The sequence below is a fragment of the Coregonus clupeaformis genome, chromosome 4 (genome assembly GCF_020615455.1).
Source record: "Coregonus clupeaformis isolate EN_2021a chromosome 4, ASM2061545v1, whole genome shotgun sequence".
Classification (NCBI taxonomy): domain Eukaryota; kingdom Metazoa; phylum Chordata; class Actinopteri; order Salmoniformes; family Salmonidae; genus Coregonus; species Coregonus clupeaformis.
The window spans coordinates 10,882,829-10,895,382 of record NC_059195.1 but is presented as its reverse complement, the minus strand read 5'-3'; the positions used below and the strand labels follow the sequence as shown (position 1 = coordinate 10,895,382).

General features: G+C 41.1%; 1 protein-coding gene across 2 annotated transcripts in view; it reads right to left on the bottom strand.

Moving 5' to 3' along the window:
* LOC121551715 (polypeptide N-acetylgalactosaminyltransferase 13) overlaps positions 1 to 12,554 on the bottom strand; it is a 113,891-nt gene that overhangs the window by 15,250 nt on the left and 86,087 nt on the right. Inside the window, exons 9-12 of one of the 2 annotated variants that reach the window (XM_041864456.1) lie at positions 7,734 to 7,873; positions 6,526 to 6,624; positions 6,148 to 6,282; positions 3,483 to 3,697 (exon numbers count right to left, since the gene is read on the bottom strand). In XM_041864456.1, the coding sequence (XP_041720390.1) occupies positions 3,512 to 3,697; positions 6,148 to 6,282; positions 6,526 to 6,624; positions 7,734 to 7,873 (560 nt within the window). In that variant the 3' untranslated portion in view covers positions 3,483 to 3,511. The remainder of the gene's footprint in view (positions 1 to 3,482; positions 3,698 to 6,147; positions 6,283 to 6,525; positions 6,625 to 7,733; positions 7,874 to 12,554) is intronic. The other variant, XM_041864464.2, reaches the window with a different exon arrangement.

Below are 12,554 nucleotides of genomic sequence, written 5' to 3'. Positions count from 1 at the left end.
TGTATAAAATGAACTTCAAAAATATAATTAGTTAGAATTAAATAATAATGAAATGAAAAATGCCTTATTAGGCTATACTTTGGTTTGAGTATCATGCGGTGAGCTATGCATGCCTATGTAGTTTGTTAATTTAGCCTAGCAGATGGTCTTATATTCCCATGCCCTAATCACAGTCAACACAAATCTATTTTGTAACAACAATATTATGGAATAAAATAAAATAAATTAGAAAATGATAGTTTCCCAAATGAAAAAAAGTTACAAATGCATATAGGCCCACCTGCTGTGTTAAAAAACGAATGGCCTTTTCTCTCATTCATTGATGATCAGATACTTCAGTTGTAACTGGTTCCGTTGCGCTCAATTTTTACAGTTGATAGACAACTTTAAAACTGTTCCAAACTGAGACTATCCTCTTTTTTAACAATAGCTTGTATATAAATCAAAACGTCTTTGGTGCTGCAGCATGCGCTCATTCTTTGTCATGCTCTATTGTGGTATAAAAAAATATTCTGCTTGTCTCCAGTCATGTAAAATGACGTAGAATTTTCTCAGACCGCACATAAGACAATAGATTAATGTAGTGCTTTTACTATAATGGAGATCTTTTCACCCCTACCCTTGTCCGCAGTGGTCTTCGAAGCCACAACCTTGTGGTTACTTTGTCATGTAACGCTTACAAAACAAAGAACAGTTTCTGAAACTGCATATCTAAGTCTCTGGTCTGTCCTAGGAGTGAGGATAAATGGTAGGCATGTTCTCTGCTATCCACTTTATGTTTGAATTATTATGTTTGTTTTTTTAATGTTCAGGGAAGGTCAGTAAAAATATATTTTACTGAAGGGAGGGCCATCCATTTTCATTTCAGAGAGGTCCGATTTTCTCCAGGTACAGTATCCCTCATTATAAATAACGTACAGTCCCTTACCCAGAAAGACTCACAGCTGTAATCACTGCCAAAGGTGATTCTAACATGTATTGACTCAGGGGTGTGATATTTCTGTATTTCATTTTCAATTCACTTTGTCATTATGGGGTATTGTGTGCAGATGGGTGAATTCAGGCTGTAACACAACAAAATGTGGAATAAGTCAAGGAGTATGAATACTTTTTGAAGGCACTGTACATACAGAGCATCACACACAGCATCTCATTCTCTCACTCTCTCTCTCTCTCTCTCTCTCTCTCTCTCACACCATTACTTCACTGGAGGGGAGGGGAGATGAACCGGGCATTACAGTAAAACCAACCACTCAGGCAGGTTTTGGTGCAAAGGTTTCAAAAATACAATGTTCTGCTTTTTAAATGTATAAAACAAATTCATGTATTGATGTCCTCAAAACCATAGCTGTCCAAATAGTATTACATTATCAAGGCAAAATTGTAATATCTGCCATTATAGTACTGTACCTGATAATAAATTCAAGTAGGCCTATGAACCTCCACTACACTAAAGCTTATTTATTAATCATAAGAACATGGCTGGGGCAATAATGGAGATGCTATTTTTGCCATCCCTGAAAGATCCCACCATACTTCAGTGCAGAAAAGACAGCATGAAGAAAATATAAGAGAGGACGAAAACCAATCCATATTTAATGAAAATATTAGACATGTGGGGGACGTGTCCTCTGCTCATAATTATTTCATTGCTCCTCAGTGGCAGTAAAAACTCCCATTACAGCTGTTGCAGTCCCAGAGAGTGGCTCATGAGCTCTGTGCCGTGTGTGTGCACAGCTGAGACCTGCTAATTAAATGAAGATGGTTTCCAAGAGCCGGCCCAGGGTGAAGAACATTTATCCGCTATGTCACAAAGAGGAGTCGGCAACACGACTTCCTGACAGATGCAGGATCCCTTTTAAATGTGTATTTGTTCTGATACCAATAATGCTTAAAAACAGAGTCTGGCGTGTAACAAAAAAATCTACACCGTACCAACAGATTTAATGGAAATGTGTATTTTGGCATTCTGCCATTGGAGGGAGCCATGACGGTCAGATACTGTGGCTGTTCAGTACAGTGGCCAAGCTGTATCCCAAATGGCACCCTATTGCCTTTATAGTGTTCTACTTTTGATCAGGGCCCATAGGGCTTTGGTAAAAAAAATGATGCACTATAAAGGGAATAGGGTGCAATTTGGGACACAGCCACTGAATAATTGTGGTCCCAATTTTGTCTGTTCAGAGAGCGTCTTGCAGTGTTAATCTCAAGGACAGAGAACACGGTAGGAACAGAACACGGAATAAGGCCATCTGACAGCAGGCTGCTCTAACACCGTCATGTTTACAAAGAGCAATAGCCCTGAAAGCAACTCACCTAATTTAACCAACAGTAGTCCGAAAAGGAGAGCACACAGCAATGAATATGTTCTTTACCAGGCAGACGCCGACTGTTTAACAGACAAATAAACTCCAATTAATTACAGAGGTACTGGAAAGCGGTAAATGGCTAAAGTTAAGGGACTGACAAATAGATATACAATCCATATATCAAACAGAAGCCGGTAGTTAATTGCAGCGAGCATCCAGACTTGATTTAGTAGATGTATATAGGTAAAATGGAAATGAGTGGTGATTGCAATTCAATCCTCAGACAATGAGAACACGCTGCATACTGAACACAGCTGTTATGAGGCCATAGGAGTGTGTTCAAAATGCAGCCCTCACTTTCCCAAGGCCAGCGCCATGAAAGCACAGCTCACAATGAGGGATCACTTCAAAAGAGCTTGTAAACAAAGGCGAGCCCATTTCAATCTGCCCATCGCATAGATGATCAGCTAAAAATAAAACCACCTTGCCTCCTCGGCTCTCATCCAATGAGGACCGGCAGTGAATTTCCGTATCAAAATAAATTATTGATGTAGGAAAATACATGTAAAATGAGATCTAAATTGGTGCGGCGGAAGGCTGGATACATTTCTTGTAGATAGCGGCATGTATACAGCACCATCTAAAGCTGTCAAGGGACGTTTATTGTTGCCTTGTGTGCCTCTGTGTTCCTGTCGTTATGGATTCATATCAAAAGGTCAGTGGTAATCGCTACTGAAACTGCTTTGCATGGTACACTTTTACTAACGTTGGAAAAGTCCAGCATCGCAACATGCTGAAGATCCAAAAACATCTCAATGCGGAGGTAAAAGAAACGAAAACAAACATACTGTGAGGTAAGAAGCTACTTACTAAAGCAATGTGACAGCCTATTCCACCACAGTCACACAACTCCAGATCTACAGACTAGACACTAGACTAGACAATTACACACTAGCCAACTACACCATTGGTTGCTGGTGAGCAGAGATATAGCAGGACGGGCTAATTTTAATGGCTGGAATTCCATTACAATAACCCCTTCCTCCGATATCTCCGCCCACCAGCCACCACTGGACTACACACTAGACGACATACTACACACTAGAACACTACACACTAGACTACTACACATTAGGACCTCCACAAGGTCTGGTTGTACAGTGAGTTACTGACCTGCGGTGGCCCATGCAGGAAGACAGCCCCTACAGAAAGTAATCAGTGGGGCTGTAGTAGAGCTTCCTAAACACCTCCAGCCTGGTGAAGTTCCTCAGGACCCAGGCTTGCAAGGGGCTATTATTACAGTACTCCACCGTGGGGCGCCAGCTGCCGTCCTCCAGCCTGCTGATGGTCAGACACGACTGTGTGATGATGTGGAGGAACGTGTGCTTCTGTGGATGGACATCCGGATGGAGGATGTCATGGAGGGACATGAGGAGATGGGAGTGGTGAGTGAGAAACGCTAGGACAGATCCAGACTCAGGCCAGGCAGGCCCAACAACAAGATCACCAACAGTACTGTATACTTCTATTCCAAAAAAACACAATCTACACAACCCATCTAAAGGGTAAAAGGACTATGTTGGAGTGTTGCTCAGAATGGAACCACCTTTTCCTACAATCAGAAAACCTTCAACCAGACCTAGTTTGATAAAAGTGGATGGGACTTGGTGGGATGGTGACACTGATATTCTATAGTCCTATGAAAGGATGAGCAGGGAGGGATTGAGAATAGAGGTGAGAAGAGAGATGGCTCTGACCAGTGCTTGAATTGGACTGTTACACACTGGTACTGAGTACCGGCACCTCAAATTTGTTACTGCTTGAGTACCAGTACCTCTTGAAGAATATTGGCTTAAAAATATTGCAGAGTACCGGCACCTAAATATAAACAGGTACCCAAAATGTGTACCGACAGCTATTTCAGTCCACTTCAAGCTCAGGCTCTGACCACCTGGAATATGGAGATTATGTAGAAGTCAGGTATTTCTCTCTGTCTCTCGGATGCTGAAAATGATGACCATATGAAATGTTAATGGTACGGCTGGGATCAGCAGTATCGCCCGTCACACTGTTGCTAAAAATAATCAGGCCGTTGACAGCGGCATTGAAACCCCACTGCTGTATATGTCAGCGACATTTCTTAATGCATGAATTATTCATGTTTTCATATTACATATTTAACTAAAGTACAAAGTGTAATGCCTGGATCTCGCCGAGGGTTTGTCCAGAAATAGATGAGCCTGGGGGCTTTTCAAAGTTGACAGTGACATGAGAGATCTTAATCAATGACAGGTGACACCATACTGGAGCAGGTAGCAGGGTTTTTCTGGATCAGAAAGGGGTGGTGGGCATGGCAGGGGGCGTGGCAGGGGGCACGGTCGGCCGTTGGAATTTTAGAGAACATTTTAAAGGCCCCGTAGAGACATTTTTGTATTTTTATGCCAATTTACTGTAATTCTACAAATAGTATTAATTGAACTGAGCGAAGGTTTTGCGTTTTTTTAGCTAATTTCCTACAATTCTACACATTTTGCCATGAAGCTGAGAGAGAATGTTGCAGTCTTAAAGCTAATTTCCTGCAATTCTATTTTTGCCATGGCTAATGCTGTGTTATTTTGTATAATAACAACATATTTACTGCTAAGTTCAATGTTTTTTAATTTTAAATTCTCCCTGACTGTCTAGCTTTTATTTAGGTGATTGTTAGTTCTCAAAGATTATATTCTAAAAAAATATATAGCATCATAGTTTTTTTTACATAGCTGATATCTGATATGAATGTGTCCCAGTGGAAGAAATATAACGATATTAATTGTTAATATTAAGGCTGGTTTGAGAATACACAATTGTTGTATGCTACAGTTTCCCTATGAGAATGTATATGCTTTATTGTTGGTGCTGTGCCATCAAAATGGCACTTGTATTAGCATAGATGGTTTTCATGATAGATATATTATGGATTGATCTAGAAGTGCACTCAATTCATCAAGTCCTGGATCATTGAAATGAAAACCAATCTTTTGGAATATCATGGGCCATCCAGTAGTGTCTAACATTGCTGTCATATGGTTGCAAAATTCCAGCAACTTTCCCAAAATTCACAAGAATTCCATTAAACTTCCACCCAGGATTTCTGGAAAGCCATGGAATTTTTGGAAAGTTACTGGAATTTTGCAACTCTATGTCTGAGTCAATGGAGTGCAATGTGGGACACACGTCATTAGGCTCAAAACAGGACAGTGGCGTCTGTTCGGTCCACTGGTCTGGCTAACAAGTCACATTCCTCAGAGCATTAACATAACCTCTTCAATTAACTACTAACACAACTTCACACAGGACTTCGTAGACTACTGAGAAAAAACACTGGCCTCACAACCACTAAGAACAAGATACTACTACCTGCCAAAGACAGGACTTATACACTGTCTACATCAACTAGATGACAACATTCAAGAGCACCAGGTCAGAAAGCTTACCTCAAAATCATATTCCCACTTGCCAACATACTACATGAGAGAAGAACATTTTAATAAATGGGGAATACTATGGGCTGCAATGTGCACAGAGCTACAGAATGAAGGCTACTGTACAGGATTTGACCGGAAGCCCAACTCCTGACATGTAGCACCATCTGGTGGCTTAAAACAATCATACAATTTTTGAAGATTTATAGATGTATTAGGACAGGTGTGTCATTATACATATGAAATCTCTTCCTATGTAATAGTGCAGAAATTACTCTGGACAATCAGTGTGTGGCAAAGGCATCATAATCACAAGTTATCACACTCCTGTCATGACTCACACAGTACAGGAGGAGTCTTGAATTTGATCTTACCTCTGCATCATACTCAAACATCTGATTCCCCTTCATTTGATGACACTTCAGCATGACCACAGGGCCATGGGGACGAGACACATCCAGACACAGGTCATCTGTCCGGATCTCCTTATCAGCTGTGTAGGAAAACACCTGGCGGAGAGAACAATACATTTACTGTACCTACTAGTCCATAGCTCCTTGGGTTGCAAAATTCTGGTAATTTTCCCAAATTCTTAGGTTTTCTAGAAATCCTGGCTGGAGGATTCTGGATTTCCTGCTAATTCTCTCCATTCCAACCGGGATTTCTGGAAAACCTAGGAAATATGGGAAAGGTATTTTGCAACCAAGTCCATAGCTCTCTGCTCTTTCTACTCTCTACTGCAGTCTCCTTACCTGATTCCCACCCATGCCATGGCAGTTGAAGAAGCCAACTTTCTCATTTTCCTTTCTGCCCATGTTGTCCACACACTGGTTTGTTTCAACATTTCTGATCTAGGGGTAGAAAGGAATAAAATGAGAGATTCAACATTGGATTCATACTTATTCATAATTACCATCCTTCCATCCAACCTGGAATATTTACAGCTAACAAAAGCCACGCTTATAGAGGTGAAAGAAATGGCATCCCTCTCATCAAACACTGGCACATCATTTCCAGGTGACAAAATTAAAAGCACCTGCTTCCTGTCTCTGTGGCCCAGATGTCAAATCTAATTAAATATTTACTATTCAATAAAACTAGCAATCTAACTCATTACCTCACCGGTGATGTAAGTCATAATTCGGGACCTTGCTTAGCAACGCAAATGGCTGCATAAATCAGACCGGTTGTGATCTATGTTCCCAACCCAAATTCTTATTTAATGATTCCATAATCCAATGAGCCATCTAATGTCTAACTAATATACTCATAGGGGCATGCTCTATGTACTATGTGTTGTATAACCTGCTTACTATGCAGGAATGGTACCGTTCATAATTAAATGATATAAAAGCTAATGACTGGAGCTGTTAAAAGTGGGATGTGTGCTGTGGAGTGAGTTAATCATGGAACAGACGGGAGCGCAGGAGAGGGGAAGGGAAGACTGAGGGTACTCCTGCTACTGCAACTGCTGCAGTTCCCTGCCATAGGCAGCTTTTACTGCAGTACATTGGATGCAGGCTGTAAAATCGTGGAGCCTCATCAGAATTAAACTTGGGGATTACAACCTCCTCTCCAAACTCCCAACCCGTCACATTATTTAACATGCTCTTTATCAATCATGGCCTTCCTCTTTTATTGGCATATGTTATCAAGATCATTCCCCTCTTTGCCTGGTGCTAACCTGTTATCTAGAATGTTGTTAGCTAACTCTAGCCTGTGCTTGGGTTTGAGTCAACAACTAAACCCATGACGCCAGTTATCATCCCTGACTTACTTTAAAGAGAAGTAGGACTACTGTCTTATGATATCAAATGAATGATCTGCATTGCAAATGGCACCCAATTCCATATGGGCCCTTGTTAAAAATAGTACACCATATAGGGAATAGAGTGCTATTTGGGATGCATACATGGTCATGAGAGGTACATTGGGCTGTAGTATCTGAAATACTTCATACTTCACCAAGTGAGTAGTATCGCCTGGGGATCTGAGAGTCAGGGTAGATGTTCTCCAGGTACCAGGAGAAGGGTTTACACTGCAGAGCTTCACGCAGGGCCTTACGAGAGGACACATCTCCATAGCCCACCCGGGCCACACCTGCAACACAAACCAAGACCATGGGGCCATATGTATCGAGCATATCAGACTAGTAGTGCTGATCTAGGATCAGTTCTTAAATGTACGATTATAATGAATGGACAGAGGGGATCCTAGATTAGCACTCCTACTTTGAGAGGATTGATACATACAGCACCTGGTTCAAGTACAGAGACACATGCATTGAAATATCAACTAAAGACAACAAGAGCCCTTACTGCTTACAAGCAACACTGTTTTGGTTGGTGGGTATGGCAGCTGTGGCTGCACCACCATTGACTTTAGTACTCTGGTATCTATTGTCTGACTGACTTTGAGTTAATAAAGCCGCATACAAACTTGGTCTCTTTTTTCGCTTTCTTGAGTAAGGCAGCTCCAAAATGCAGGTGTTTCAGCCTAGCTCAGTGCTTTCTGTGGTGGTGGGGCAGCCAGCGGAAAATACGGAGCGTAGGGGTTGGTAATATTCTCTAGTTGCGCCGTGACTGGATAATATTCTCTTGTTGCGCCGTGATTGGCTCAGTGTTCTGTCACTCATGGGGACACTACGTCACTCATGGGGACACTACGTCACCGCCAAATCCAAGGGTAGAGCTCGAAAATTCAAGCCCCTTGGATGCTGCCATAGAATTACATTAGAAGTGCCCATCGAAGAAGGCTCAAGGTCATTGGCCACAGATAAAATGACATCAAATCACGTTATATCTACCATAGCTTTGATTGGACTGATCATGTCAACATCATACTTTCAAAATCATTGCTAGCAAGCTAGCAGTTATCATCATGAATCAAATCGATAATCTACTGGCAAATGCTTTTTAATACTTGTCATATGAAGAGAAATAATGAAGATAAATTATAGATAAAACGTATCGGTGCTCATCGGCCATTGGACATAAACATTACACAACAAGTTGGAAATCGCGAATTCAACAATGAGTGGTTTGGAAGGAATCAGTGGTTAACTGCAAGCACTGCAAAGCGATCACTAGCCTGCTATTCAGTGGAGTGGGTGTGTGGTCCCAAGTCTGGGTTTAAGGGTCTCTTTTCCAAGCTTAAAAGGATAAACATTTAACATTGGCCATGCTGTCAATCCAGAATGACTTCTGCCGCGCTCAAAACAACTGGAAACTCAGAACTGAGAAATCTGACTTCAGTGAGTTCAAGACAACTGGGAACTCAGAAAAAAACGAGCTCTGAATGGGAAAATACATTTTGAACGGTCATCCAACTCGGAATTGCAAGTCGGGAACTCGGGCCTCTTTCTAGAGCTCCGACCTGAAGATCCCTGAAGTCATCATGATTCGACCTTGTTTTTTTCAGAGTTCCCAGTTGTCTTGAAAGCACCATAAATCCAGAGAATGCCAGACTTTGATGACGAAGTTTGATGACAAAATTTGCCCACGAAGGACCGCCATACCACCTTCCTGTTCAAGTGAGCACAGCACAATAAGGTGAGTCCAAAAATGTCTTGCATGCTGCTGCATAAATGATGTAATATGCCAGGGAGATATGTATACTGTAGCTAAGAAAGTAATACTAAGTGTATGTTGTGTAGTAAGCTGTTAGTAGCCCATGTGCCTCACCCTAATAATTTGGTCCATTTTCCCCTCATAATTCAGCTTACTGTTCTGACTTGGTGGTGCACATGTAGCCTATAGCCTGTTATAGAGAAATGTAATCATCGAAATGTAATCATTGTCTGCCCCCTTTATTTATCCTACGGTTCTGACTTGGTGTACAGGGAGAATACTGAAAGAACGGCCCATGTTCTGAATTCTGTCGCTGTACATTTCAAAAGTGCTGAACAAATAGTTATATTGACTACGTCCGTTCTAGCTCACTCATTAATGTCTCAATCGAAATTGCGGATTGCCTCTTATCCGCTCGTCGTCCCCTTATGCCATAGTTTGTACATCTCAATTGTCAGTAGAAACCACATTTGTTTAAGCAATCAGCCATATAAGCTATGGTTTTTTATAAGGCAGTAAATGAGACTGAATGAACTGTTTCGCTGCCAGACAAGGCTCCGCTGATAACCAGGTGTAGCAATGGTAAGGTGTTGGGACTGCTGTTGGGACTCTGCTGTTGGGACGGCTTTATGTAGGCCCTAACAGTTTGTGGGCACCTTTTGTCACCGTTATAGTGCAATTCATGTATTGTTTAGTGTTGTGTTGTGTTGTGTAGTTGCTTTGCTGGCATGCATAAAAAAAAGCAACACTGTTTTGGTTGGTGAGTGTGGCAGCTGTGGCTGCAACACCATTGACTTTAGTCCTCTGGTATCTATTGTCTGACTGCACCGCCAAAGCTGTACACTAGAGGGACCTATCCATTATTACATCTTTAATCATTGCCTCTAGTCTACACTGAGTGTACAAAACATTATAGATGGCCCACCAAGATTTACAGTTGAAGTCTGAAGTTTACATACACCTTAGCCAAATACATTTAAACTCAGTTTTTCACAATTCCTGACATTTAATACTAGTAAAAGTTCCATGTCTTAGGTCAGTTAGGATCACCACTTTATTTTAAGAATGTGAAATGTCAGAATAATAGTAGAGAGAATGATTTATATCAGCTTTTATTTATTTCATCACATTCCCAGTGGGTCAGAAGTTTACATACACTCAATTAGAATTTGGTAGCATTGCCTTTAAATTGTTTAACTTCCGACAATAAGTTGGGTGAATTTTGGCCAATTCCTCCTGACAGAGCTGGTGTAACTGAGTCACGTTTGTAGGCCTCCTTGCTCGCACACGCTTTTTCAGTTCTGCCCAGAAATTTTCTATAGGATTGAGGTCAGGGCTTTGTGATGGCCACTCCAATACCTTGACTTTGTTGTCCTTAAGCCATTTTGCCCCCTTTTTCCTTCAAACATAACGATGGTCATTATGGCCAAACAGTTCTATTTTTGTTTCATCAGACCAAAAAGTACGATCTTTGTCCCCATGTGCAGTTGCAAACCGTAGTCTGGCTTTTTTATGGAGGTTTTGGAGCAGTGGCTTCTTCCTTGCTGAGCGGTCTTTCAGGTTATGTCGATATAGGACTCATTTTACTGTGGATATAGATACTTTTGTACCGGTTTCTTCCAGCATCTTCACAAGGTCCTTTGCTGTTGTTCTGGGATTGATTTGCACTTTTCACACCAAAGTACGTTCATCTCTAGGAGACAGAACGCGTCTCCTTCCTGAGCGGTATGACGGCTGCGTGGTCCCATGGTGTTTATACTTGCATACTATTGTTTGTACAGATGAACGTGGTACCTTCAGGCGTTTGGAAATTGCTCCCAAGGATGAACCAGACTTGTGGAGGTCTACAATTTTTTTCTGAGGTCTTGGCTGATTTCTTTTGATTTTCCCATGATGTCAAGCAAAGAGGCACTGAGTTTGAAGGTAGGCCTTGAAATACATCCACAGGTACACCTCCAATTACCTCAAATTATGTCAATTATCCTATCAGAAGCATCTAAAGCCATGACATCATTTTCTGGAATTTTCCAAGCTGTTTAAAGGCACAGTCAACTTAGTGTATGTAAACTTCTGACCCACTGGAATTGTGATTCAGTGAATTATAAGTGAAATAATCAGTCTGTAAACAATTGTTGGAAAAATGACTTGTGTCGTGCAAAAAGTAGATATCCTAACTGACTTGCCAAAACTATAGTTTGTTAACAAGAAATATGTGGAGTGGTTGAAAAACGAGTTTTAATGACTCCAACCTAAATGAATATAAACTTCCGACTTCAACTGTACATGCTAAAATCGCCACTGGGTGGCAGGCACAACGGTTTGTGTCATGAACTGCAATGCTGCTGGGTTTTTCTGTCTGTCAGGAGCTCACTGCTGCAGGAAACTCTGAGGGCCCAGAATATTTTATACAATGTTGTAAGTTTGCTAGCATGAGCTTTGGGGGCAGACCAAGTTAATAGTTGATACAATGTTTCAAGTTCCTTGCAGACAGGCCATGCACAGCCAATGTGATTTATAGGATATATATTTTTATCAGGATATTTTCAACCTGTATTGTTTTTATTTGTTGGTTTTATGTAGGCTATTTTTACATGTTGGCAATGGCAATAGAAGTTACTTTTAGATTTGTATAATTTTCATTTAGATCAAATTTTGATTAACCACATGACATTGATTTTGAGATATGAAGACTTTATTATAAATTAAATGAAACTGTTCCACAAAAATGTGCATATGAAAATCATAACTGGCACGCAGATCACTAGAAACGGTACGATAACTTGGCACTCTAAATGGAAAAGGTTGCCGACCATTGGTGTAGCCTATTACGGGCAACCTAAGGAGCATAACTCAGATTCTGCAAAGGCCAGCAGGCAGCGGGAGGAGGAGGGTCTGGTAGGGAAAAGTTTTAAGCTATGTTGACCTCTGGCTCCCTCTAGTAATATGTGTGTCGTAATTTTTAATTGCAGTGCTTAAAGCATCAGACAAGCACAGTAGCCTACATATAGCTGATTTTATTCAAACATAGGGTGTGTCTATATATGGAAAAATACAAGTTTTAAAATTTAGACTAATCGATTGGTCAAAAGAACAGACAACTCTCGGTCGACCAAGATTTATTTTAGTCGGGGACAGCCCTAGCGTCTACAGATACGCCGTATTCTGACCTTGACTAAATTCCCTCATAAATCCACCACCTTTACATGCAAGGA